Source organism: Ictidomys tridecemlineatus, unplaced genomic scaffold (assembly GCF_052094955.1).
Source record: "Ictidomys tridecemlineatus isolate mIctTri1 unplaced genomic scaffold, mIctTri1.hap1 Scaffold_164, whole genome shotgun sequence".
NCBI lineage: Eukaryota > Metazoa > Chordata > Mammalia > Rodentia > Sciuridae > Ictidomys > Ictidomys tridecemlineatus.
The window spans coordinates 168,474-196,348 of NW_027521436.1; the positions used below are offsets into that span (position 1 = coordinate 168,474).

Consider the following 27,875-nt stretch of genomic DNA (forward strand, 5'->3'; position numbering starts at 1 on the left):
CCATGCTGGGCTTGCCCTCTCTGGACCCTCCTACACACCAGCATTCATTCCACCCCTGACTGCAGGCTGGCGCCTGGAAGTCCTGAGGCCCCCAAGGATGTGGTGGTGCAAGCTGGCACACAGGCTTGCTTTACCTGTGTGCTCAGAGAGGCCCTGCCAGTGGGAAAAGCCACCTGGTACATCAACGGAACTATGGTACAGCCTGACAACGACTGGACCGTCACTGCTGATGGCAGCCACCACACCCTGCTGCTACACAATGCACAGCTACACCACGCTGGGGAAGTCACCTTTGCTGCCCGAGACGCAGTGACATCAACTCGACTTTCCGTGTTGGGTGGGTGGTTTGTGTGTGTGAAGGTGTGTCCCTTCTCTGCAGATTGGGTCACACTCCTGACACCAGGGTGGATGACCATCCTGGGCTGGGTCCTGCTATGAATCTGTCCCACCCCCAGAGTCTTAGGATGCTCCCTCCATTCCTAGGTGGCTTAACCTGCAGGTGTGTGGGCCAGGTCACTAAAGTCTCAGGGCTGCTGTTGATCAGATGTGTCCTGGCTCAGCCCTGAGTACCCCCTGAGGTCATGGTCCCCAGATCACCACCTACCTTCCCCTGCTTTGTACCTGTGAGAGGTCCAAGCTGGGCCCTGGAGGGGTGGGCAGGAGGAACAAGCTTGCCAATCCATACATGCTGGGGGGTCTCACTGGCCTCCCACTCAGAGTGGGCTCTAGGTATGGTCTCACGATGGTAGAGAAATGTATCAGCATCCCTTGCTATCAGGGCTCAGGGGAGGTGATCTGCCCAGTGCCTACACTGTGTCTAATTAATTGCACATGTGTGAATTCTATTTGGTGTCTTATTAATTGGTGTCTAATTAATTAACAAATTCTATTTGTCTAATTAATTAGCACATGGGCTGGTACACATAGGTCCTTTGTGTGGTCTCTGTGATTACATGGCTGTGGACATCCCAGAGCATCTGCCCGGCACCTGCCCCTGGCCAGGCAGCACCCTCCACCCTGGAATCACAGAGCTAGGTGAGCTTCTGCTGGCTAGAGGTGACAAGATGGGGTCCTAGGCTTTCCCCACATGCGGGGGGATGAGGTGTGCAGATGGAAGACCCTGGTCCTTGCTGTGGGGGCTTCCTGCGCCTCCTTCCCTAAGGTTGGCCTTCTTTCCTGCCTACTGGCTTGGCCTGGGGCAGTCAAGGAGTGCACAGGAGGCCACAGGACCACCCCATTACCTCTGAGTACCACACGGCCAGAGTGGATGGACCTGCCCACCCATGAGCTGTCTTTGGCAGGACTGCCCCCATCTCATGACTCAGTTAACTGGGGGAGGTTACCAGATGGGGATGGTCTGTCCCTGGGCCCCAGAACCAGTCACCGTCTCCTGCTCCAGGACTTCCTGGATGAGAGGCTGTGGCACCTCTGGGATCTCAGCTGCTGGGAGATGAGGAGCCTCGTGAGACAGAGCTGGGCTGGGGCTCAAGGGACCCTCCTTGGCCCTGCACTGCCCAGCTGTCCCCCACATCACCAGGCCAGGGTGTGTGTATGCTCAGCAAGACCACTGCTTGCAGGGACCTGGCGGCCATGGGTGAGACTGTCCCCAAAGCCCAGGTTCAGCCCATGGCTCAGCATGTGCATGCTGGCTGGGGTCCATTCTGCAGGCACCTGCCCCACCAGGGACACCCACTTCAGTGTCCCTGCCCAGCAGCTAGGCTACCATCCAGGTAACATCCTGACAGCATAGGTCGGTGACCCAGGAAAGTGGCTATATCCCACGCCATGGGTGCCATAGGCTCTGGCAGCTTCCTACGGGCAGGAGAGACTGCAGGTGACGTCACCCAGCACTACAAGTTGTATTGTGGCCATAGCACACAGACAAGGCCCACTCTATCAGTAGCCAGGGACAAAACAGAGGATAGCCTAGCAGACTGGCTAGAAAAGTAGGGCTTAGGGTGACCAGGTGGTCACTTAGAGCAGGCGGTGGTGCCCTTGGGGAGGTTCTCCAGGGCCCTGAGGCTGGCTGCAGGTGAACTGAGGCATCTCAGGCTGGAGCCAGCACTTGGGTGGGCAGGGAGGGGCAATGTGCTGGGCCTCCAAGGACAGGGCTGGATGGAGGCTGAACTTAGGGGAACCCCTCCATCTTCAGGCAGGACACAGGGAATGAGTGGAGGGAAAGGGAGCCCAGGATGGGAATGGGCTCGGCTTGCTCCCCAAAGCAGCAGCAGGGAAAGTGAACACCAGTGCCAAGGCAGGCCAAGCAACACCAGGGGTTTGCTCCATCACCACGTTCCTGGACACCAGAACTCTGTGGCCACTCTGATCCAGCAGCCTCCCACAGAGATGCCATCCCTAGCCTTTGCCTCTCCATCCCCTGTGGGCACCAATCTGTCACAGCTGGTGGTGGTGACAGACAAGACGAAGCTGCCTTACTCTTGGTCCTGAGAGAGACACTGGGCCAGACCTACACCTAACTTACACCATGCTGAGAACGCTGGGGTGGCCATGTGCAAATTCAGAGCCCAAGGACATTCCTTGGCCAGGACAGGGTCAGCACAGGATGTGTCCTTGCAGCCAGTTCCCTGCAGGGCTTACCTGGTGTGCCCGAGGCTTCTGGAGCCTGGGGGCCAGCCTCCTGAAATGCCAGTGGTTCCCTGGGGCCGGGGGTGGGGCTGGCAAAGTCCCCTGCAGAAGGGCCTGGAGCCTCAGGGCCCAGCAGTCTCTGCAGCACAGATGGGACTTCCTGGTCGACTCCAAGGGAGGGCTGGGCGGAGCCCTCCTGGGTAACACCTATGAAGAGGTGGGTTAGCAGCAGATGGTAAGGCCCAGGGTCTGGTGTGGCCTGATCCCAGGTAGGGGCCTCCAGAGACCAGTCCCTGTCAGAGACAGTCCAGTGGGCTGACCCCCAGCTGGCCTCTCCCACCTGCTTCATTCACCCACCCACTCAGGAGGCTGTGAGGAATGGAGGCTTGGCACAGAGAGAGAAGCCCCAGAACCCACACTGGGGACAGCTACTTCCTCCCCTGGAGCTCAGGCCTGTCCTCACCCAGGTGTCCCATGGAGAACTCCTCCACCTCCTGGGCCAGGGGACCGGGAACCCATCCTTCACCCTTCATGTGCCCCAAATCCTAGCACACACTTCATCCCAAGGCTGGCTGTCCTGCAAGGCTGACTCTGAACCCCAGCTCTAAACCTGGGGGCAGCCTGATACCATGTTAAGGTCCAAGGGAATCATGGGGCTGGTGTCCAGGTGGCCAGAGCCATTGGCCCCCCTCCTGGGGACAGACCCACTGCCCTATCCTTACCCAACTCCATCTGCATAGTAACCATCCACCCTCCACTTACAGCTAGTCCAGGCCATGCTACCCTTCCCTGGCCCCTTCCACCTATCCCTGAAAAACTCTCCAGGCCCCTGCCTGGCATGGCCCATGCCCTTCCCACCTGCCAACCATCTGCAGCCTGAGGATGCTGACCACTCCCATCCCCAGAAGGTTCCTTCCCAGAACCTTCCCCAACCCTCCTGAGCCCCTGCCCAGGAGGGGCACCCAAAATGGAGAGGCAGCTCCAGGATGCCCTCTGTGGGGTCAGGGAACCCACCCTCCCCTTCCCCATCCAAGAGGTCAGTGGATCCCTGGGAAGCCTCACGGTTGGAGCTCGGCACAGAGTGGTTCCCACCCCTCTGACAGATGCTAGGTTGTCCTGGGTCACCTCAGCTGGGGACAAAGGGGTAAACCTCTAGATGCCAAGAACTTGGGACCACCATATCACACCCCCACATCACATCTGTCCTGACACTAGCCTCAGCTGCCAGGTAGAGGAAAGCCTGCACTGCTCCTGGTGGGCCAGAGGGACAATTATGGGTGATTCTGGTCATATCATGTGTCCACAGGACCAGCCCCACAGCCCCTGCCTGGGAACAAGACAGGCCCATGTGCTGCCACAGCCCGTCTGGGCACACAGGAGCCAATACAGGGCACCCATGTGGCTCCCAGCTTGACCTTGGAGTGAAGGAACAGGGCAGTTGGTCTAGGCCCAACCAGGGCTATGGGTGGAGGGGATCCCAGGGTACTGAATGCGAGAGCGAGAGGAGCAGAGAGGAGGCGCAGACTGGTTTATTGCTCTATCAGCCAGAATACAGGTGCACTTCCCAACACAGACCCTGTGTCCACCCTGCAGAGCCGCTGGTGGCCACTAGGCCCTGGGTGTGGCTTTGGGGGTCTGGGTCCCATCCCTAGCCTGGGGACAGGCAAGGCTGTGCCCAGTAGGAGCAGGACACAGGCCCAAGTCCACATCTGTTTCCAGAGCCTGGAGGCTCCTGCAGGCCAAAAGGGACAACCCAGAGCTTGGTCTCTGAGCTGCCCCTGGCCAGGGCTCTCTTGAAGGACTTCAGTGCATCCAGCATTGTAGGCATTGTAGGCACTGTGGTCCTCTTTGTTGAGGACCAAAGTCCAGTGAGGTAGGAAGGGCCCAGGACAGAGGGCATGGTAGGCTGAACCCCGAGCTCAGAAGAGCAGGTGCTGCTGCCCAGCAGGGTGCAGGACACATGCTGCAAGGACAGCACAGTAAGAGTGCCCTGGCCTCCCTGTCTTGCCAGGGTATGTGGCCTCATCCCTGGGAGGGGCCAGGGGCCTCATCTCCATCTGGGGGAATATGCAGAGTGACAGTCTCTCCCACAGACCCAAGCTGACCATCTGGGTGGAAACCTCCGTCTTGAAGCTGCTCTGCCTGCCATCTGTAGAGTGCTGGACCCGGGTGCAGTAGGAGGTCCAAGGAGCACTGCCCACAGGCCCAGCTCAGACCCCTCGCACGTGAAAGGACAGGTCCTCAGGGCTGTGGACCTGGGATCCCGTCCTGAAGAAGCCAGGTGGACCCACATGTCTGGGTGGGCGCCCCACGTTGAGCAGGATGGGCTGCCCCATGGTGGGCTCACTGATCTCTCTCTGGAGCACGGAGACCTCACAGGGCATGTCGTCGGAGGTGCTGCTTACTGGGCAGCTAAAGGTCTCCCCTGCCTGGGGCACGTAATCTTCCAGGTCAGCCAGGGTCAGCACACGATTATTGTGTGTGAGGATCTTGGGGTCACGGCTGCAAAGGCCATCCGTGTCCTGGGGCTCCTCCACCACGAAAGGGGTCTCCCCATCACCCTCTCCTCCTGCCCACTCCGTGCTGCTGTCCCTGAGGGAAGCCCCAGTCTCCTCTGGCTCAGGGGTGACTGCTCCAGAAGCAGCCCAGTCCACACTGCCCCCAGCATCCACATGGAAGACGAGGGGCTCCCCAATGCAGACCACAGCTAGACCCTGGGCATGGGGCTCCTGGTACAGCTGCTTGTTGTTGGAGTTGTTGGCGTTGGGGTCCCCACCTGGCGTCCCACCAGGCAGTGTGAAGAGCAGTGCCCCCATGCCTCTGGGCATCTCCCTGGTGGGAGACACAGCCTGAGGACCCGACTTCTTCACTGGGACTTCAACAGTCTCCTCAACCTCCACCCACTTGGGCTGGGGCCCTGTGCCCCCTGGCAGGGCTCCGGAGGGGGCCTCAGCCTCCATCATGTACAGTGTGGGCACAGTGGGCTTCCGGCCTGGCTCTGTCTCAGGCCTGTGAGGTTGCCTGGACCCCGGCAGGAACAGCAGGTCTGGGGCCAACAGAACTGGCCTCTGTGGGCTGGTGGAGCCGCGGGAAGGAGAGCGGGAGGGGAACTTGCTGGGGGATCGTCGTGGGCCACGGGGACTCTTCACCACGGTGGTGATGGTCTCCTCTCTGGTAGGGGAGAGGGCCCAAGAAGAGATGGGCACAGAGATCTGCAGCCTCACCCAGCTCCAAGCCATCAGCACATGCCAGAGACCAAGTTAAGGTACAAACAGGTGAGGAGGGTGAGTGTGCAAACTCCTACACATGCTCTTCAGCCCCACCTGCAGAGCCCCTGGCAGGAAGCCAAGGAAACCAAGCACAGTGTTTCACATGGCTAAGCTCAAGTTCTGCTCTGCTCAAGACATGTGGAGGCACCTAGAAGGCCCATGCTACATCACCCAAGCTGAAGCCTCTGGACACCAGGACTGCACTCTCTCCCCGTCCCCCTCTTCAGCAGGCTTTCTGCTCTGTACCTCAGGCAGGGTGCCCAGCCTGCTACCAGGAAGTGCCCGCATGCCGTGAAGTCTTTGGCAAGTGACAGGCTGCTGGCCTGTGGCCTGTGCTCCTGGCCTCTGGATCTAAGGCCAGTGAGGCCCCATCAGGCCAAGGGGAAGATGGCTGAACACTGAGCTCCACATGGCCATGTCCCCCGCCTGGCTGGCATCTCCCAAGGTGGGAGGGGCAGAGCTCAAGGCCAACAGCTCAGGAGTGCATGCTGGGAGGGCCAGCGACTCTGCAGCCCTGGCCTGTCTCAGCAAGGGCCCTCAGTGGTTCTGATCCCCTTTACAGGCATGGACAGGGGGAAAGGCTCAAAAATGCCCAGATCCAAGGGTCAGCAATGCACTGGTTAGCCCAGATCCTCCTCTGCTGCCAGTGATCCTGGCTCTAGCAGGTGCTGAGGTAAAGTGGGCCATGAGCAGGGAGCAGACTCCAGTTGAGGGAGGCAAGTCCATGGTCAGGACTTGGTGCTTTGACCAAGGCACTGCCTATCTCTCTCTCTCTCTCTCAGCACTTATTTTTATTTCTTGCTCTAACTTCGGGGCTCCAGGAAGAGTTGCTCCCAGGGACGGGCCCAGAGACACATGGGCACCCTCAAGGTGCACAGCAGTGATGAACTCTACATTCCCTATCCCTTGTCCAGGAGGAAGGGAATCTCCTACTCCACTGACTGGTGGGGAGGTTGAGGCTCCTGGTGGCCTATTGAGGGCCAAAGCTGAGGGGGCACAGCCTTCTCTGCAGGACAAAGGTGGGTACTTCCCAGAATGTTTCTGACCCCCAGTCCCCCTCAGGTTGCCTCTGAAGCTTCCCAAATGGGATCTGGCTCCATCTCTACAATGCTCCCCCTGTGGAGGGAAGGGAGCAATAACCTGTCTGAGGCCCTAGAACACCTGCTTGTACCCAGGATGGCACTCTACCACCCAACTGTTCCCATCTATTGGGTGGCACAGTAGGAGAAGCCTACTTCTGGGGAGAAGGGAGGTCAGGGAAGAGCTAACCCAGGGCCTCATCAATTCTGATGACAGAATTCTTCTGTAGCACATCTACCTTCAGGCCCTTCTGGCGGCTGCTCAGCCCCTGAGGAATGGAGGTTTCTATCCTGGAGCATCCCAGCCTGTAACTTATAAAATCCTCAGCCAGTCCTGCCTACAGCTCCCCACACCTCCACCTGCATACCTCCTCTGCAAGTCTCCAGGACTGTCCAGGTCATAAGCAAGCCTATGTTCTGTGAGTTCACCCAGCTCTGATCCCCCAAGTCAGCTCACCAACATGCCCAGATTTTCTACAGCATGAAGGTACTGAAGGACAAAGAGCCCACGGGCATGGCTCTGGGGAAATTGGCTCTCAGCTGACTTCTGGGAGCCACCCTAAGCCTCACCACTTCCTTGAACCTTGGTTAGGCTTGGGTTTGGAGACTGCTAAAATTCCTTCATTTAAAAAAATTTTTTTTAGTTGTAAATGGATCTTTTTATTTTATTTATATATTTATGTGCAGTGCTGTAGATCAAACCCAGGGCCTCACACATGCCAGACAAGTGCTCTACCACTGAGCCACAATTCTAGCCCCTAAAATTCATTTCTTAAGCTGCACTAGACACTTCAAGTACTCAACAGACACACGTGGCTAGTGGCTGCCACACTGGGCAGTGTAGAGAGAATACTCTCACCACTGCAGCAAGTTCTGTTGGATGATACCGTCCCAGACCTGGGGTACCAAGGGATAAGAGTCTGTCTCTAGTCTTCTGAGGGAAGTGGCTCAGTTCCAGCCCCACCCTAGTGGTGCAACTCTGGTGAGCCATTGTGTTGTGTGCAGAGCAAGAGAGCCATGACGTGTGGAGGGACCTAAGGCCACGGCTGTGTGAGAAATCTGCAAGGCACTGGTGGCCAGAAGTGAGCCAGGCTGTTAGTGCAGCCACTGCAAGTGGCCAAGACACACCGCAAGGTTCAGGAAGGTTAGTGGCATGCAGGGCACTGCAGTCCGAGGATGGGTTAGGAACACGCCTGCACTTACATGATGACGGTTTTCTTGGGGACTTTAGTCACCTGCTCAGTGACTACAAAGAAAACAGTCAGAATAGCAAGGGTTACAGAGAAGCCAGTGCCTGGGGCTTACTCCCTGATGGCACTGCAGTGCAGCCATCTGCTGGGCTTAGGAGCACTGGCCATGTGTCCCTGGGCAGTCTGTTTCAGCTAGGAGGTCCAGTTTCCTCAGCTACAGACAGGTGAGAGCATCTGCCCCGAGGGGCTGGGATGTGACAGCAGGCACCACAAGGATAGCCCACTCTCTCTCCTGAGCACCACAGGGGCTGTGGGGAGAACGAGCTGGCATCTGTTGCCTACTCAAAAGGGCCCAGGCTTTTCCTCATGCTGACATAAGCCTGTGAATTCCTCAAACATGTAGCCCAACATAGCCCTGAGGCCTAGGGAAATGGAAGAGTAGCTTGTGGCCATGCAGTGGGCCACCAGCCACAATGGGGCCAGGATGGTTGATACCTTTGCCACAAAACAAGTTCAAGTCCAAAAGGTGTCTCCAGGGGAGAGGGACACAAGAGTCCTGAATGTGGACATCTGAACCCCACGCATGTGGTGAGTGGTCTCCAGGGGAGGGGGCACCAGAGTGCTGCATGTGGCACATCTGAGCCCCCTGCATGTGGTGGGTGCCTGAGGTCTGAGTGTGGAGGTCAGCTGTTTCAACTGCGTGGCCTTTCCTGGTTTTCGCAGCTGTTGCCCTTACCAAAGCCAGCCCATGGGGCCTATGTTTCCATCTTGCTGCTGGGGACTGGAGTTCCAGGGAGGATGAAACTCATCTGGAACCAGGCAGCACCTACTCCCAACCACCTTGAGGCCTCTTCCCTTGACCTCTGGGCAGGCCTGGGCTTGACTACTACATGCCATCTCCAGGCTGAGCAGCCCTCTCACTGCTCAATGGGAAGGTGGAGGAGGTGGCCAGCAAAGCCAAGTGGCCTGTACTGGGACATGGTCCCACATCTCCTGGACCAGGGGACTTTCTGCTTCACTGCACTGCAACACTGAGATAGGCTTTCCCTAGGCAACTTATGGCATTTCAAGCTTGTCTCAGATGATGAGCATAAGAATTAGACACTGTCTCTGTGTGTGTGCATTGGAGGTCACACTGGCTACATTTGTGTGCCTGCACATGGATGTACCTTGCATACAAATGTGCACACAGGTGTACTTGTCTGCACACATATGCATGCTCAGACATGCTGCACACACATTCACACACACAAGTGTGTATACATGTATGTGCACATCAGCACATGTACATGTGTTTGCTCAGGCTTGTGTTTATATGTGTGCATTGCTTGCACAGGCTGTGCTCAGGCATGTGTGTATTTATAAGTGTGCACTGCTTGCACAGGCTGTGTTCAGGAGTGTGTGTGCATTTATATGTGTGCATTGTTTGCACAGGTTGTGCTCAGGCTTGTGTGTGTTTATATGTGTGCATTGTTTGCACAGGCTGTGCTCAGGCATGTGTGTGTTTATATGTGTGCATTGCTTGCACAGGCTGTGCTCATGTGTGTATGCATTTATAAGTGTGCATTGCTTTCACAGGCTGTGCTCAGGCATGTATGCATTTATATGTGTGCATTGCTTGCACAGGCTGTGTTCAGGTGTGTGTGCATTTATATGTGTGCATTGTTTGCACAGGCTATGCTCAGGCAAGTGTGTTTATATGTGTGCATTGCTTGCACAGGCTATGCTCAGGCTTGTGTTTATATGTGTGCATTGCTTGCACAGGCTATGCTCAGGCAAGTGTGTTTATATGTGTACATTGCTTGCACAGGCTGTGCTCAGGCAGTGTGTGTGTGTGTTTATATGTGTGCATTATTTGCACCGGCTGGGCTCAGGCATGTGTGTGTTTATATGTGTGCATTATTTGCACAGTCTGCTCACGTGTGTGTATGCATTTATAAGTGTGCATTGCTTGCACAGGCTGTGCTCAGGCATGTGTGCGTTTATATGTGTGCATTGCTTGCACAGGCTGTGTTCAGGTGTGTGTGTGTGTTTATATGTGTTCATTGTTTGCACAGGCATGTGTGCTTATATGTGTGCATTGCTTGTACAGGCTGTGCTCAGGTGTGTGCGTGTTTATGTGTGTGCACTGCTTGCATAGGCTGTGCTCAGGTGTGTGTGTATTTATGTGTGCTTTGCTTCCACAGGCTGTGCTGAGTCATGTGTGCTTATATGTGTGCATTGCTTGCACAGGCTGTGCTGAGGCATGTGTGCATTTATATGTGTGAATTGTTTGCACAGGCTTTTCTACAGGGAAGTGACTGATGGCGGGAATAGGAATCCAGTCAGGAAGCTGTATGTATTTAGACTAAGTTGGGCACAAAGAGGGACAACCTGTGTGCCATCTGCAGGCAAGCTCCTGTGCACAGAAGGACAGGAAAGCCCAGGGCCTCCACCTGGGTCCTCCCTGGCAGGGACCCGGCTTACTGCTCCATCTTGCTGCTCCAGGACACCTTGGGTTGCTAAGCTGGCACTTTATTCATGGTCCCCAACTTCCCCAGACCAGCTGTGGGCCCCAGTGAGTCTGCCGTTACAGGAGGGCTGCAGCCGTGCAAAGCAGCATCCTGGCCTGGTGCAGACACTCAAGCCAGGTCAGTGCCACCAACAGGAGACAGCCAGGGCCCCTCTGGCTGCGGAGCCACTGGTTAAGACAAAGCAGCAGGACAGGATTAGGAAGCAGGAGGCACAGGGCTCTGATTGCATGGCCTTCAAGAACCAGCGCTCAGTGATGTGCCTGGCCCCAGTGGGCTCTGGAGGCCTGCTCTTCACGCTGACACCTGCCTTCTTCCAGAAAGGGACCCATCGTGACCAACTAGAGAACAGCTGCAGAGGACACTCCTGCCCCAGTGAGAAGGGCACGTCCCCAACCATGAGACACGCAATGCAGAGGAAGTGGACAAGCCGGTGGCGGTAAAAGCATATATGTATGGTGATACTGTCCCCGGGTTGTGGGACAGTATTATGTCACGGGTCCCCAGGAACACAGGTCCAATATGGCAGGTGAGGGTCACAAGCCCTCACACAGGGACTTGCCCTTGGAGAAAGAGTCCATGAGGGCCACAGGGGCTTCGAAGTTCCTAGGGTTGGGATCTAGGGCTTTGGCTGGCCCGGTCCTCTGAAGGTCCAGAGGGACAGAGACCCTGTGTGTTGGTCCCTGGGATGGACAGACTGCAGTGGGAACACTCCACAGGAGCCTGTGCTCAGGAATTGGACGACACATTTTCCAACCACCCTCTTGTGGAAGCTGTGGCTCCACAAACATGGGTCCAGCCTCTGCTCGATGGCCCTAGGTACAAGGATTCCCCACCTGCCAAGGCAGCCCTTCCAGGGGGGCAACTCCACCTGGGAGCCAAGATATATAACAGTGGCCCTCCTCCCATCCTGGTGGCCTGGGCACTGGCTCACCCAGATGGGGCCTTGTAGGAGTGACTTGTTGTGACCCTGGGAGTGACCTAGGCCAGGGCAGGGACACTAAACCACAAATGCTCTGGCCTCTCCAAGGCCAATTCAGCCTGGTGGGAAAGGGCCAGACCAATATCTGACTCTCCACTCATCAGCTTAGCCCTCAGTGGAGACGCCCTTCCCCAGATGTCCTGCTGTCCTGCCCTCTGCCCTCAGTGTAGACGCCCTTCCCCAGACATTCTACTGTCCGCCTGTGCCCTCAGTTTAGACGCCCCTTCCTCAGACATCCTATTGTCCTGCCTCTGCCCACAGTGTAGACACCCCATCCTGAGACGTCCTACTGTCCTGCCCTCTGCCCTCAGTGTAGAGGCCCCTTCCCCAGATGTCCTACTGTCCTTCCCTCTGCCCTCAGTGTAGACGCCCCTTCCCCAGACTTCCTACTGTCCTGCTTCTACCCTCAGTGGAGATGCCTTCCCCAGACGTCCTACTGTGCTGCCTCTACCCAGACGCCCTTCCCCAGACATCCTACTGTCCTGTCGTCTGCCCTCAGTGTATATGTCCCTTCCCCAGACGTGCTACTGTCCTGCCCTCTGCCCTCAGTGTAGATGCCCTTCCCCCGACGTCCTACTGTCCTGCCCTCTGCCCTCAGTGGAGATGCCCTTCCCCAGACGTCCTACTGTCCTGCCCTCTGCCCTCAGTGGATATGCCCTTTCTTCAGATGTCCTACTGTCCTGTCCTCTGTCCTCAGTGTAGACGCTCTTCCCCAGATGTCCTACTGTCCTGCCTCTGCCCTCAGGGGGAAACCCCCTTCTCTAGAAGTGCAGCCCATCCCAGCTGCTGCCTGCAGGAGGCCTGTGTGACCACTGCCAGGCAGGGTGCCCCTGGGTCAGAAGTGACTCTGTGGGTTGTCCTGCAGGCCAGGGGCAGGGCTCACACTTCCCCAACATAGAGCAGCCTTTCCAGCACTCATTCTGGGTTCCTGGCCACCTCTGCCTGCCCCACAGGTGCTGAGACCACGTGGCCTGCAGCCTCTGGGCTCCTCCCCACAGCCTCCTCTTCTAGCCAGGTCATCTGCCCAAGATGCCTGCCCAGCCACCCCTGCAGGAAGTGCACCCGCTCTGAGACATGGTGGGTCTGCTGCCCCCCAGTCCTGGCTGGCTGTGCAGCTGTGACACAAGGCTCAAGCCTGAGGACCCACCTAGGCAGCATGGGCAACAGGCTTGGTGGCACCTACCTTCTATGGCAGCCACAGTCTGCTCCCTGTGGCGCTGCTCCTGGGCCGGCAGCACAGCGCTCTGCATGTACAGCTCCCCACCACCAGGAGTGGAGCCAAGCCGGTTCACCAGCTGCAGGATGGACAGAAACCACTCAGGACCCCTATCCTCAAGGGACATAGCTGTCTCTCGACCACTCTGGTGGTCTTTAGTTTTAGGTCCCCACTGAGACTGTGTCCCTCAAAGGGGACAGGGCTCCCAGCCAGGGCCTCGCCCAGGCATCTTGCACTGTGCAGATGGCTGCTGGCTGTGTGTGGCTCTGAGCCCCTGAAGTGCAGAGCTGGCTGGGTCTCCCTGCTTCCTGGAACTTGCATGTGGGGCCCACATGCAGGAGGCTGGCCTCTAGACAAGAGCCAGAGACTGGAGCCTGGGGCTCTCGGAGGCCCTGTAACGGGCACACACCTGCTCAATGTCACGGTGTGCCAGGACAGGCCCTGAAGACCAGAGGCTCAGACTGGGCCTTGCCTTCAGGAGCCCCAGCCTTGGGCCTCTGGACAATGAATAGGGACAGGGCAGCTCTTCCTTCTGTAGGGTCCCACCTATGTGACACCAGGCAAAGGTGGAAACTAACACTACTTTTTACATAAATGGATGAAAATTGAGGTCAGCACTGGGTTCCCTAGAAAGGCAAAAACCAAAGGGCTTCTTTGAGAGGGTGGGAACAATGGCAGGTGGCAAGGCTCAGCCTCGTGTGGAAGAGGAGCAAGGCCAGACATGGTGTGGTGGGTTGGGGATGATGGGTTACAGTGGCCTGGTGTCTCCGGGCCTGTGCCAAGGGCCCAGGCCCTTCCCTTGTCAAGCCCCAGTGGACAGATGGCCATGAGGCTCCTTGCCCACCCATCTTACCTCGCATTCATAGTGTCCCAGGTCATCCTTGCCAGCTGCTCTGACCACAAGCACCAGCAGGCCGCTGCGGGGCTCACTCAGCATCTGGTACTTGTTGCCCGTGGTCAGCAGGGCCCCATCTTTGTACCACCTAGAACCCGTCACAAGAGTCCATGAGGCAGGGTGTGACATTTCCTGTGCTGCAGAGCCGCTGCCCTGGCCCAGATGCTATAGTCCTTGGTGAACCCACCCTCTGGATGCCCACATCCAGCTTGGCCATGCTATCTTGTGGCAGAGGCCCCATGCCCAGTGGGTCTCAGCCCCACAATGCCCTCTCTTCAGTGATCAGACAGTCACTGTGCCCAGCCCCGTACAGCTGCACAACCCTTGTGTTGCAGACAGGAGCCTGAAGCCCCTTCCCTGGTGCCCCACCATGTGCTGGCCCACCTAATCTGAGGGTGTGGGGCACCTTCGATGGTGCAGGTGAGCTGGGCATCCTCTCCCTCCACAAAGGGTGAGGCCCGGACCTTGTTCACAAACCGTGGCGGGACTGCAGGGTGGAGAGACACAAAGAGCCACTCTGATGGAGCTGGGGGTGTCCGAGCCCCCACATTCTTCCTGAGCCCTAAGTGAGCCCATGACCACATAGGGCTTCCACCCTCCCATGCCTGCCTGCCTGCCCTTCTCTCCCACCCACACCCAGTCCCTCATCACAGTGAGCAGAGGGATGGAGGGCCCTTCCACCCATCCACCAGAGCCACATGGTGGGCTTGGTCAGGGTGTCTCCCTGCCCCACGGGCCTCCAGGCTCACCTTGCACCAGGATCTTTCCCAGGGTGCTGGCACTGCCAGCGGCGCTGGTCGCAAAGCACATATACTGGCCAGAGTCGACCCCAGTCAGGTTGTCCAGGATGAGGGTGCAGGAACCATCTGGGTCTTCGATGAGGATGTGGTGAGGGTCCACTTCCACTGGCTTCCCATCTAGAAAGGAGGAGTGAGGGCTGTTGTCAGGCAGGGACCTTGTAAGCCTGCCCAGATGGATGAGAGGCTGGGGCTGGTCTGTACCTCTCTGGGTCTGTCTCTGTTTCTCTCTCTTTCTCTCTCTACCCTCTCTACACAGAGGGTGTGGCCCAGACCTCTGTCTCTGTGTCTCTATGTCCACCTTGGACATTAGCTAGAGGCAGGGCCAAATGAAGAGACCTGAACCTGACAGAAGACATCCACATGGACAGCTAAGTCCATGGTCACCCCACCGCCCCAGTGTGACTCCCTGCGGACCTCCCATGTGCTGATCACGCCCAGCTCCCTGGCTATGGGCCCATCCTCACTCAATCCCACCAAGCCTACAGCTACATACATAATCCACTGCCTAACACCCCTTCCCTCCCACCCATACCTCGTCCCTCATCACAGCATGCAGAGGGATGGAGGGCCCTTCTACCCATCCAATCTGCAGGGGGCTTCGAGAAGGAACTCAAATTTCCATGGCTGTGCTGGACACAGGCACCAGGCCACCCAGTTGTGGACAGGGACCTCTGGGTGCCATGGCGATGATGTCTGCATCTGAACTCTGGCCTGAAACTGCACGTGACTCTGAGTTCACATAGTGGACCCTTAACACCAGCCTTCTGCTCAGGGGGAGCCAGGCATCCTGCTGGTCTTCCTGAGGCCACTAGTGCAATGTGCCCTTGTTGACCCAGGGGCTGCTGCAAGTGGCATGGCCATTTGGTTTGACAGTTAACCAGCTAAGCTGGGACAGCTCCACGCAAACAACTGGCAGTAAAGCGTGGATGCTACACCCCAACTTTCCAGCCTTTGCGTGGCTGGCAGAGGAAGTGCCAGGCCTTGCTATAGCACAGAGGCAGCCAAGGTAATGAGAAGATGAATCGCAACTTGATATCCTTGTATGGCCATCAGAAATGGTCAAAGAGAGCTGGCTACTAGAGTGATCACCACCAGCTCTATCTACTTGCTGCCCCCATGGGCCCAGGTTGTAGGCACATACATAGGTCGTGCAAGCCCAGCAGCTCCGGATGGGTGGCTCCGGATGGGTGGCTCCGAATGGGGTGCCCTGGGAGCGCTCCCCTCCTGAGAGGTGGGGCCCCAGCAGAAGTGAATTCAGTCACTGAGGGCACTGACTGGAAGGGATGGGTGCTGGTCTCCAGAGGTCAGCAAGCTGCTATAAAACCAGCCTGGTCCTGATCCCCTGTCTTCCTGTCACTGCAACTGCTCCTTCCCCCTGGCAAGACTCCCAAGAAGTCATGAGGCCACCAAGGGGAACCCCACCAGATGGCACCATGCCCTTTGGACTTTCAATCTGAAAACAATCTCTTCACTTTATAAGTAACCCAGACTCAGGTGTCTTGTTGGCACATCAGGAAATGGACACGTCGCACGTTCCTGAGACAGACCGTTTCACGGCTAGAGCCCTTGATGAGTGAAGCGTCCCCTGGGTCTGGGACTTATCCCCTGCCAGACATGGCTGTCAGATACCACTTTTGAAAATCAGCTCTCAGCATGCAGTGGGGCTTTGGAGGAAACCAGATGCCCAACCCAGTGAGGCCTTGTGATCTTCCACTCAGGGATAGGCCAATTGGACTCCCTGAGGAACAAGAGATAAGGGCTGCCCAGCATTCATCAAAAGGAAGAGAGCTTCGTGAATGAGTGGATGTCCCCCAAGGGCAGGGTGGGCTCTGCTCTCCACTCCACTCCCTGATGCAAGGCAGCTGACTCCATGAGAATCTGGATCCAAGGGTCTCCACTCATGGGCTTGGGTTCGCATGGTCTAGCTAAACTGAAGCCCACTGACACGGCAGCTCGCTAGCCTCATCACCCAGGAAAGGAAGCTGGACTCATTCATTGTTTTGGGGGCTGGCCAGAGCTCTTGGCACTCCTGGGCCCTCTCTGCCTGGCTGCCCTTCCTTGCTAGCTTCCTGGGGTCCCTCCCATCTCTCTGGCTTGCCGCCCCTTCACTTATGTTCCTCACCTCTCTGACTCTGTGAATCCCAGATCCCAAGCCTTGAAGCCTGCCTTATCTCTTCACGCTCATTCCACATTCAAACTGACCTCAGTCTCTCTCTCTCTCTCTCTCTCTCTGGCACCAGGGATTGAACCCAAGGGCCTTAATCACATCCCAGCCCTTTCTACATTTTATTTAGAGACAGGGTCTTACTAAGTTGCTTAGGGCCTTGCTAGGTTTCTGAGGCTGCTTTGAACTTGCATCCTCCTGTCTCAGTCTCCTGAGCTGCTGGGAATGTTTTGAGGGCTGTGCACTAGACCTGACCCATAGTTTCAGACACACTATATGCCAAGGACCTGCCTGCCATCTCTCACCTCCAGCCAGACATCTCTCCTAAGCTCTAGATTTATTCTCAAGCTATCCCCTCCATAACCACCTGGAGCCCAATGGGTACCTGGATTCTTCAAAATCTCACAAATCTGGGTTTCTTTCCTCCCTGCCCAGCTCAGAATGTACCAGCCTGCCTCCCTGTGGGTCTGCCCCACCTCTGTGAATAGGACCAGTGGCCTCTGGTGTCCACAACCCCTGTGCTGCTCCCTGGATGCCATCTCTCTTCCACACACCCCATGCAACCCATCAGCAAATCTGGCTGGCTCTGCCTTCAAAATGCATCCAGGATGCAACCATGGCCACCACCAACATGATGCCATGTCCCTAAGCAGGCCCTTGGCACTACAGCCAAGGTGACAGATGACAGATCTGAACCATGCCCCGTGCTGCTCACAAGACCATGGGGTTTCCATGTAGTCAATGCTCCATGCTGCCCAAAGGAATCATGTTGATCCCTGGCACCAGCAAGGTGCCTTGGGACCCGAGAACAGTCTGCCAGGGAAGAGCCTCGGATTTTCTGGAACTTTGGGCCACAACAGATGGGCTAGCCTAGGGGTTTGTGGCTCAGGACCAGACTGGACACTCTATTTTACAATGGCATTCATGGAGGAGGCTCTGGCCCATGCTAGCCTCTATACCAACTAGGAGATTCCTGGTGGGTGACCCGGGCCACGCTGGCATCTATGCCAATGAGGAGATTCTTAGTAGGTGACCTGGACCACACTGGCATCTATGCCAACAATGAAATTCCTGGAGGGATTCTCAGGCCATTCTGAGAATAGGTGACCCAGGCCATGCCAGTGTCTATGCCAACGACGAGATTCCTAGAAGGTGACCCAGGCCATGCTGTGTCTACACCAATGAACAGATTCCTGGAGGATGCTCCAGGCCATGAAGGCTTCTATGCCAATGATGAGATTCCTGGTGGGTGACCAGGGCAATGCTGGCATCTCTACCAATAATGAGATTCCTGATGGATGCTCTAGGCCAAGCCAGCACTACGCCAACAAGATTCCTAGTAGGTGACCCAGGCCATGCTGGCATCTACGCCAATGACAAAATACCTGTGGGTGACCTGGGCCATGCTGGTGTCTTCACCTTTGACGAGATTCCCAGTGGATGACTAGGGCCATGCTGGTGTCTATGGCAGTAACGAGATTCCTGGGCCACACTGGCATCTACACCAATGAGGAGATTCCTGATAGATGACCCAGGCCACACTGGCGTCTACACTAACAATGAGCTTCCTAGTGGAGCTCCATGCTGTCTTCTATGCTAACGTGAGATTCATAGTGGGCTTCAGGCCATTAATCTTGACTTCAGGAGGACTAGAGCCTGAGGTCAGCCACATGAGTGGTCAGCCATGCAGGTCTGACAGAGTTCCAGTGACAAATGCTGACGTCAAGTCTCATTAAGCCTCCTGGTTGGCATAGGTCTGTTTGTGTTCTCAGGTGTCACTGGGAGGAGAAGGCTGGGAGCTCTTTCTCTTCCTCACTGCACTGGGAACGGGAGGCTGGGAGCTCATAAGTGGTGACACTGGACCCTCCCGAAGTGCTCTTCTTTTTTCTCAGGGGCTGCAGTCTTGTCTTTATGCTGAAGTAAACCCTAACCCTGAGCATAATAGCTCTGAACTCCAAGACCTTCTGGTGAATCACTGAACCTGAAGGCAACCTTGGGGACCAGTGAACTGGACGTCAGAAGTGAGAGTGGTCTCGGGACCCCAAGCCCATGGAGGTGCAGGAAGTGAGGATGGTCTCGGGACCCCAAGCCTGTGGCAGTGTCAAGTGAGACGGGCCTGGGAGACACCTGACTTCCCTTGACCTTGGCAGCTCCCATCCGTGAGCCACGTAAGGCCTGTGCTCTGTGACCCTGAAGGCGCAGTGTGATCAGCACCCTTCCTGGCCCATTAAGTTTACAGGCCTCTCCTGCACCCAGGTGCCTGCCTGTGGCCCCTTCTGTGGTCCTGGTGCTCTCTCGGCTGCCCTCAGGCATGTCTGTCTCGGCCCTGTGCTGACTCCTCACCCTGCTCATTCCCTAGGGTGGCCATGGCACCACCTGACTTACCTGTTCACTGTCCATCCCCAGGATGTTTGCCCTTGAACAGGCCTGGACTGTCTCTTGTTCCCCATGCCCAGCCCACTGACCAGACCCCATGCTGTCCTCAGCCCCCGTGCAGCCCACCCCTGGTAGGGGTTCCTGTGAAGGGTCAGTCTGTAGGCCCTAGCAGGTACCCTTGTACCAGCTGACAGTAGGCTTGGGTGTGCCAGTCACGCGGCAAGCCAGCTTTACAGTTTCCCCCAGCTCAGCCGTGCAGTCAGCCAGTTCCTCTTCAAATTCCAGAGGACCTGAGGACACATGTGGGGGTCTGAGGACTTTGAGGGTGGGATGTCAGGCCTATGTCCCCTGGGTGCACCCTGGCAAATTGCCCCCAACAACAGCAGTGGCCTCACATCCAAGGGCCTGGTTACTGACTAAGCTGGGTGTGGCTGCACGAGGCAGGGACAGACCAGGGTACAAGACCATCACACCCAAACATGACCTGGTCAGATACTCCAAGTCTGGAGCTATGCCATGTCCCCACTACATCCCTTGTGTCCCAGGGTCAGCTCAACACCTGCTATGGGGCTCCCTGGGAGGCCAAAGCCATTGGTCCCTCAGCTAGATCTGACGAAGGGGAGAACCAAGCCACCAGTGCAGAAAGCAACCCATGCCCACGTGCCCGGCCTAGGTGCAGCCCGCTGGGCATCTAAGTGATGTTCAGGTCCCCACACCAGCACAGCACCAGGGACACTCACGCCACACAGGCAGGGCCAGGCGCTGCTGGATGCTGCTGATCTCCTTCACCCAGGAGTGCTTGATGATGACTGTGCACGCCTGCAGCAGGTACTTGCGCACAGAGTCCTCCCGCTCATGCCACACCTCGAAGGCAAGGTCGTCCCCTTCCACCTGGTCGTTCAGGTTGATGCTGCTTAGCTGTTGAGGGGTGCAACATTAGTGGGAGGACAGAGCTAAGCATCCCTAGACAGACAGGGTCCAGTAGGGCTATGCCCAGGTCATCCCAGAACAATGGCAAGTTCTGCTCCAGTGGCCACCCTGGAGCCCAGGAACAGGGAAACCTCCACTGGCCTGCATGACACCCCCAGCCCCTGGCACCACAGACCTTCATCATATTCCAGAACACATAGCTGAAGGTGTCGGTGTGCGATTTCGTCGGGGCTTGCAGATCATCAGGTGGTTCCGAAACAGGAAGACATGGCGATTGTGGCCCTTCCAAGGCATTCGGGCTCCTGGTGCGCCCTCCCACACAATGAAGTGGCCCTGGGGTGTGAGTAGATGTGGTTGGACTGTGGTTGCCTGGACCCATCCCTGGGCGCAGACCCCAGGGTCATCTATGAGCCCAGCACCCACAAAAGCCACACCCCACCACATGGCAGCAGACACAAGTCCCCCCACCTGGCGGACGGGCTCCCCCAGGGCCTCCAGGGTGCCAGGGTAGTTCTCCATGAGGGACACGTGCAGCTTGTTCTCAGCACGCTGGGGCAGCGCTGACACGACTGCGTAGGCCTGCTCCAGAAGGGCGCAGTTCTGCTGGTTCCGCGCCTTGTTGTGGATCAGCTCCTGAGGCGGACCAAGGGTCAGGACCCAGACCGCTTCAGCCCCAAGGCCTGGCCTGGACATTCAGGGCTGGGGCAGGACAGGGCTTCCCACCTTGAGCAGAGCCTGGTACTTCTGCACCCGCTCCACCGGCTGCTCCAGGTAGTGCTGCAGTGGGGGTGGCAGTGGCTGCGAGGGGTCCCCAGCAGACAGCATCTCCTCAGTGCATTTCTGTAGGCACCACAGGGCAGGTTTCAGGCAAGAAAGCACAGCTCCAGTTAGGGCATCCTGACAGTAGAGGACATCCCAGGGGCACTCTCACACCTGGCCCTGAACCTGGACAATGGCTGTGTTACCATCTAGCCGGACGCATGCACAGAACTTGGGCAGTGAAGTGGCCAGCCCAGGAGCACAGAGCTACAGGGCTCAAGGGTCCCTGGGGACTGTGGGGAAAGAGATCAGGGAATATGAACTAAGGCCATGAGCACAGGACAAGGGCTAAGCCACAGGGGACTTTCAGGTCAGTGAGTTTTCTGGTGGGAGTCAAGGCCAGCACTAGGCCTGGGAGTAGCCAGGGAGGGGTACCGTGGCCAACGCCATGGAGCCAGGCATGGGCACCTTGTAGAACTCCTGGACGGGCGTGCTGACAACCATGGACTCTGCCTGCACACGGCCCACCAGGAACTCCAGGTACTTCTCAAAGGCTTCCTGGTTCTTGATGAAGCACATGGCCACATCATCATCTGTGTCACAGCGATGCAGGTCCTGCAAGAAGCTGCCACAGAGAGGGACAGGGTCAGGGACAGGGTCAGGCACAGGGTCAGGCACAGCTCACAGCCCAGTCCTGGGCCCTGTCCTTGAGAGGCTATGGTTCTTGCCCAGGAGTGGGTTCTGGGTCTGTGAGACTGAGTATACTAAGCTGGGTGTGCAGACATGTGGGCACGTACAGAAGTGCATGGGTATGTACACTTGCCCACGAGTGTGCAGATGTGTAGTATGTGAGCATGTATATGTGGGTACATGCATGTACATGTGCACATGTGTGGGTGCATGTGTGTATGCATGTGGCTGTGCATGTATACACAAGTGTGCAGATATGACCATGCATGTGTGGCATGTGTGCATAATATGTGTGCATGTGTTTGCCTGAATGTGTCTGTGGATGTGCGCATGGCACACACATGCACTCAAATTCTTGTGTGAGTGTGCAAGAGTACATGTGCATGGAGATCAGCATGCATGTGAGTGCACATATCTATGTGTATCCAGCATGTATGTACATTTTTGTACAGGATTCACATATGTATGTGTGCACACATGTACACTATGTGCACACACATATCAAGCACATGTCCATGCACATTTGAGGCTGGGTGCGTGAGCATATGTGGTGTGCACATGGGACTTCCCGTGTGCCCGTGTACATTCATGTGCATGCACATGGGCCTGTGTGAGTGCTCATGGGTGGCAGGTATTCTTCAGCCTTCAACCCATATGGCGAGCGTCTGTCACTGGGGCATCACACAAGTGGGATGTGTCCATGGGTAAATCGAGTTCCTACCCCAGCTGCTGAGTGTCACCCTCCACGAGGCCTGACCCACAGCTGTGCGTGCACCTCACATGTATGTGTGTGGCCTTGCCTACCTGCTGTGGAAGCGACTGATGTCCTGTACATTGCGAAAAATGACTGCCTTCTGGCTGGCCACGGCTGCTGGTGCTGTATGTAGTGGCTTTGGAGGAACTGAAGCTCACCCACGAAGGTCTGCTCTGAGCTCAGCAGTTCCTGGATGACAGAGCTGGTGGAAGAGTGGCATCAGGGAGTGCCCAGCAGCTGCCCTGCTCCCACTGTCCCTAGTCTCCACATGGGGACTAGGGACACATGGAGAGCTTGCTCCCTTGCACTGCAGTTAAATGGGGTCCCTGTGATCAGGAGCCTGTCACCCAGTTTCAGAAAGTGGGTAGGTGGTGGAGCAAGGGCACCACCTCTTCCCCAGGAAGCCCTCCCGAATGAGGCTCTGGGAGGGCATAGCTGCAGAAACCAGGGGCAGGACCGTGACCTAAGGAGGCTCACACAGCTTCAGCAAGCACAGGTCCCCCATGAAGAAGCACGGCAGAACGCCAGCTGGCCCTTGAGGCCCAGCAGCCAGCTGTGGCTCCACTCTCAACCCTCCCCAACACATACCTCAGCCTGGTCTTGTACTCATCCTCGGACATGGCCTCGGGGAATTCGGGGGCCTCACTGGGCCCCCACTCAGGAGACAGCTATTGAGAAACAGGAGTTTGTTCCAGGGCACCAGTTTGTTCCACCTCCTCTGTGGCCACTGGGCTCCTGTCCCTTACTTCCAGGGTTCTCTGGCGAAGGGCCAGGATCCCAGGGCCTTGGCACCCTCCCCCAGCTCCGGACTACCATACCTTGAGCCTCTTGTCCAGGTAGGCTGGTGACACACAGCCTTGCCTGGAGGGGCTGGACTTGGTGGGCTTGGTGCGCACAAGCCAGTGCAGTGGGTGGGCTGAGTCCAAGACCTCCACATACTGGCCTTCCCGCAGTGTGATGGCGTCCTACTCGGCCCCCAGGGGTAGGTAGTTGGCCGTGGCCACATAGATATCAAAGATCTGATAAAGAGAAATGGGCCTAAGTCTTGGGGCCAGAGGGGTGAGGCCTGCCAAGGCCCCCCATTGCCCCCCACCTCTGAGGAGGGATAGGTTCTCCCAACCCCCTAAAACCCCCAAGAGCAGAGGGGAGGGTGCTGAGTCCAGGGGTTGAAGAGGTACCCAGTCCAGGGCCACAGGGCAGGAGCCCCCAGGGTCACTCTGCACAGATGGCAGTGAGAGGGCTGGCTCCTGCCAACGTGGATGGGCGCCTAGACTGTGGTTGCTCACAGCACCTTGCTGCCCACTGCCCCCTGCAACCCAAGAGGTGGTGGGCTCTGGAGGCAAAGGTGCACTCTCCACAGATGGCAGTGAGAGTGACATCAGAGGTAGTGCTCTGCAGGAACCCACGTGCAGAGACCCTGCCCTCTGCTCTAACCTCTGGTGTCCCTTGGTGTCTCTGGGGGTGATGCCCCTCCCTTGGTAGCACCAGGCCCTTGCAGCCCCCCATTGTCTCTTCAGCAAGTCAGGCCCCAAGCCCTGTTCCTAAGGGTCCCAGCCCACCCACCTCTCCTTGGGAGTCCCCATCCTCTGACTCTGAGGATGACTCCTGGACGCTGGAGGAGGGCCGTGACTGGCCATGCCGGGGGGAGGTGGACGGAGTCTTGGACTCCTCATCACTGTCACCTCCAGGCACCTGCAGCTTGGCTGGGCGAACACAAGAGTTGTGATGTCCCTGGAAGGCTGTCCCCCTACTGCCTACCACCCAGCCAGTCTCCAGGGCTCCCAGGCACAGAGTCCTAGCTAGGCCCCATGCGAGGACACAGGGTCCCAGCCTCCCCTGTGGTTGGGGAGGTCCCATCCTGGCCCCCTCACCCTGTGTGATCTTGGCCGACACCATCTCAGTGATCTGGGAGGTGAGTTTCTGTAGGAATTCCTCTGTACCCACCTCAGTGAGGGACAGGTGGCTATGGGCCTCCTCAGCCACCAGGGCCTCCCCTGGGGGAACAAACACAACACTGTGGGGTCATGCTTCCCCCAAAAGTTCACTGCAATTCTCCTAGGGGCTGATGGTGAGCAGGAGACCAGGCCCTGGCAGGGAGACCATGAGGTGGTGCCAGCAGGAAGAGACCAGTGAGGTCAGCAGGATGCAGAGCCTGTGACCAGGGATGAGAATGAAGGGAGCGGGTCTGGACAGAAGAGGCAGAAAGTGGCCAGAGAATGGCAAGCACAGCTAAGGGGCAGCAGGTGGCAGGCAGGGCTGCAGGCAGATGGTGAGGGAGCTGAGGACAGGGCTGGGCAGGGTCCAGCCTGGCATCAGGCTTGAGGCAGGGTTGGGGCTGTGGGGGCCGAGGTGACTTTGTGGCTCTTCTTAACATAGCCCACTGGGCATGGGCCCCCTGACCACAGAGGTCAGAAATAGCTCTGACTCCAACCAGAGCTGGGAGCTGGCCATGAGAGGGCAGGAACCTAGAGCCCAGGCTGCTCAGGTCCAAAGGGCAGCCTCCCCTGCACCCAACCCAGGCATACCTTTCCTCTGCCCAGCAAGGCCGGTGAGACCAGCAGACTCTGACATCTGTGCTGAGATGGCTTGGGTGGTCCTGAGGGGAGGAGGGGTGTCCTGCAAGCCCAGCTTGGACCCCACCACTCTGCTCCCCATAGAGGGGGGCCTAGGGGCCAGGACACCACAATCAGTGGCTCCACACCAGAAGGGGCCCATAAAAACTTCATTTGATAGTGTGGAGAAGCTGCACAGGGAAGGGGGTGGCCACCCACAGGGCTACACCACCCTAGCCCACTGGGTAAGTCAGTCAGGGCACCCACTCACCCCTGTAGGAAGGTAGAAATGAGAGCCTCCTTCATCTTCTCCTGCTCCTCCTCCTTGGGCACTGTCCAGAGATCCAGGGGAGCTGTCAGGACCAGTCCTGTACTCCGATACCTTGAGTCCTGGGCTGGGACCCCTACCCAGGACATCTAGACCACCCTGGGGGCCCTGCCTGCACTGTCCCTAAGAAGCCCTGGCAAGGGTCTGTGCCTAAGCGCCCACCTCCCTGTCCACTCTCAGCACTTGGTCACCCATGGGGTTGGGGGACAGCCTGCCCTCCAAGCACCATCGCTCAGAGGGGCTGAACAGAGGGCTCTGGGCAGGGCCTGCAGGCCATCTGTGCACCATGCAGGCAGGGCTGAGGTTCCAGGCCAAACTGGCCTGCACCACTGGGCCCAGACTGCTCTTGGGCTCTGCAGGAGAAGGATCACAGGTGGGTGAAGGCCATACATCCCAAGCTGGTCCCTCACCACACCCAGGCTCCCTACTCACTGCCTGAGACATGCAGGCTGGCAGAGCAGAGGGCCTGGCCAGCGGCCTTGGTGGCAATGCACGTGTAGGTGCCCTGGTGTTGCCGGCCCACATCTAGCAGGACCAGGCTGTGCTGCTGAGCAGAGCTGGCCATAGTGTAGCCTGGGGTGTTTGGGCCAATCCACAGCACGCCTCTCTCGGCCTCCTCCTTGAGCCAGTGTATGGTGGGGGCCTGGCATCCTGTGGGCAGGAGAGGGCTCAGTGGGTACACAGCCCCACTGGCTATGGGCCTCCAGAAGAGGGTGCTTGGCAAGAGTGATATGAGGGGTGGAGCAGGAGGCCACGCAGGGTGGCATGGGTGGACTGTGGGAGGGTGGCATGGGGACTCTGGGGGGGTGATCTTTCTCCGGGGAGTGAGGATGCCCACCTTCTACCTTCACCGAGAATGTGATGCTGGAGCCCCTCTTCACTTTCTTGGGGGTGAACCTCTCCAGGATGCGGGGTGGCACCAATTGCTCACACACATCTGGGAGAGCAAGGACAGCCATGGAGACACCCGGCACCCCTCCTTCAGCTCCCACGTCCTGATGTCCTTGTTCTGGGAACCCCAGGTAGTTCTCTGCGACCTGTGCCTGTGGCCCCAGAGAGCCCTCTTCCTGCACCTCCACCGCTACCAGGCCCAGGGCTGGTCCACTCTGGCCTCACGCCCACAATCCACCCAGCCTCTGTCTGCCCACAGGGCCATCTCACCTGATGCTGACTTCTCTTCTGGTTCATCAGGACCTGAAAAGTGCAGAGGGAGTCAGATGTGCAGCATGCACAGATTCCCTTGCTTCCCTACATGTGGGAAGGTCCTGGTCCTACTGCCCAGTGGGGGGACCTGGGCATGGCCCCACCCATGGTCAAAGGTCCATTACCCTGCCTGAAACTTTGGCCGGGAGGCCAAAGAACTCACACTCCAGTGTACATCCGTGTGACATCCCCACCCTCCCTGTGCCCACTGGGAATCTGGGGCCCCGCCTAGAACCACATGGGCACTGAGAGATGGCAGCTGGGGCTGCACCCTGAGAGACAGGAGGAGGACCCAGCAACAGTCTCTCCGCAGGACCAGTATGGATCAAACTAGGAGTCAGCTCTCAGTGCTCAGAACGTTTGGGAAAATAAAGACACAGGAGTTTTCTTGTCAGAGCTGCCACTGGGGCTTTGTGCAGGTCTGCTGGGCCCAGTGTTCGTCTGCTTCCCCCAAGAGCCTGCTCATCACTCAGGGCATCCAAGCCCCACTGGGCACCCGCTCCTGTGGGGCAATTCTGCCATCTGTGCCACTGTGCATAGGGCAATGGGCTGGGCCCCGGCCTGATGGGGCCTGGCATGCAGTACATGTGGCACTGCTCACTCCTTCAGGGCACACACCTCGGACCAGCAGATGGGCAGATGAGTAGGCAGCACCAACAGCATTGCTGATATAGGCTGCATACTGGCCCACGTCCTCCCAGGTGACAGAGACGATCTCCAGGGTGTGCAGTGTCTTCTTGTCAGCCATGCGAATGTGGGCAGATGTAGACAGGGGCTGGCCATCTTTGAACCAGTACAATCTGGGGACTGGGTAGCCTACCCCATGGAGGAGAGTGGTCAGCACACGACCATTCTCAATGGGCACTATACTCTTTCGATGGGAGACAAAGGCCCAGAAAAGAGGTTGCTCAGAGGCCAGCGAGCCTCTGGTGTGGGGGTGGGGTGGCAGCCTCTTGTTGCCCAGCAGCAGGCACACATGACCTCCTGACCTCCACTGGTCAGGCCCTTCCCACGTGTGACCAATGGGAGACAGCTCCTGGCCTCCCTCCAGCTACGGTGCCCACTCCCTAGCACCTCACCTTTCACTTTGAGATGAAATTTGGCCAGGCGTGTACCAGGGGCCACCTGGAGGTCCCTCAGCTCCTCCACCACCTGGGGCAGCTGCCCCTCATCTGATTCGGTTCCCTCTTGCTCCCGGCTGGCAAAAAAGACAAATAAGGGGGTAGCCATAAAGTGGAGCAGGCTGAGGGTCCAGGCAGGAGGGCCCACGGGGTGAAGGTCAGAGGCAGATAGGTTTGAGGTTCCCTGTATCCTGAGTGGAGGAGCAGAGGGACAGAAACGGACAGGGTCTGACTGAAAGCTGCAGGCTTGGGAAAGTCAATCTAAGCCACCCAGTCCAGATCACCACTTCCCGGGAGGCCCTGGGCTGCTGTCTGTGTGGCCCCACCTAGACAGGTATCCCTGGGCACTGAAGTAGGATGAGGTCTCCGTGGCGTCTGTGGCAGTGTCGTAGTCTGTACTGGTCACTGGGGAGGAAAAGTGAGTGGAGGAGGCTCAGGACTTTGGGATTTCAGGGGGACGCGCCCTCCTGG

At 57.6% G+C, this 27,875-nt stretch overlaps 2 protein-coding genes across 2 annotated transcripts; both read right to left on the reverse strand.

Moving 5' to 3' along the window:
• Positions 1-4,097: 4,097 nt before the first annotated feature.
• Positions 4,098-24,096, reverse strand: LOC144372806 (obscurin-like). Its single transcript, XM_078036049.1, is given in 20 exon segments — positions 4,098-4,685; positions 4,688-5,757; positions 8,138-8,180; positions 12,800-12,911; positions 13,686-13,815; positions 14,112-14,214; positions 14,477-14,644; positions 19,244-19,357; positions 19,808-19,985; positions 20,173-20,219; positions 20,222-20,330; positions 20,466-20,630; positions 20,721-20,837; positions 21,225-21,381; positions 22,251-22,320; positions 22,323-22,402; positions 22,789-22,868; positions 23,019-23,219; positions 23,764-23,903; positions 24,072-24,096. Coding segments are annotated over 20 exon segments (3,186 nt in total). The 3' UTR covers positions 4,098-4,608.
• Positions 23,883-27,099, reverse strand: LOC144372807 (obscurin-like). The gene is made up of 7 exons (XM_078036050.1): positions 26,902-27,099; positions 26,242-26,274; positions 25,919-26,017; positions 25,513-25,731; positions 25,024-25,084; positions 24,072-24,194; positions 23,883-23,903 (listed from the first exon to the last, which is right to left on the reverse strand). The coding sequence occupies exons 1-6, from the start codon at positions 27,029-27,031 to the stop codon at positions 24,176-24,178; spliced, it is 561 nt and encodes a 186-aa protein (XP_077892176.1). The 5' UTR covers positions 27,032-27,099; the 3' UTR covers positions 23,883-23,903; positions 24,072-24,175.
• Between the last annotated feature and the right edge of the window lie 776 nt (positions 27,100-27,875).

Excerpts from the sequence above, each read along its gene's own strand:
- LOC144372807 (XM_078036050.1), bottom strand. The coding sequence starts at position 27,031 with ATGGCTGACAAGAAGACACTGCACACCCTGGAGATCGTCTCTGTCACC. Across the intron at positions 26,275-26,901 it reads TGCCCATCTGCTGGTCCGAG|GTCCTGATGAACCAGAAGAG; the intron begins GTGTGTGCCCTG and ends TGCACTTTTCAG. Across the intron at positions 26,018-26,241 it reads AGAAGAGAAGTCAGCATCAG|ATGTGTGTGAGCAATTGGTG; the intron begins GTGAGATGGCCC and ends TTGCTCTCCCAG.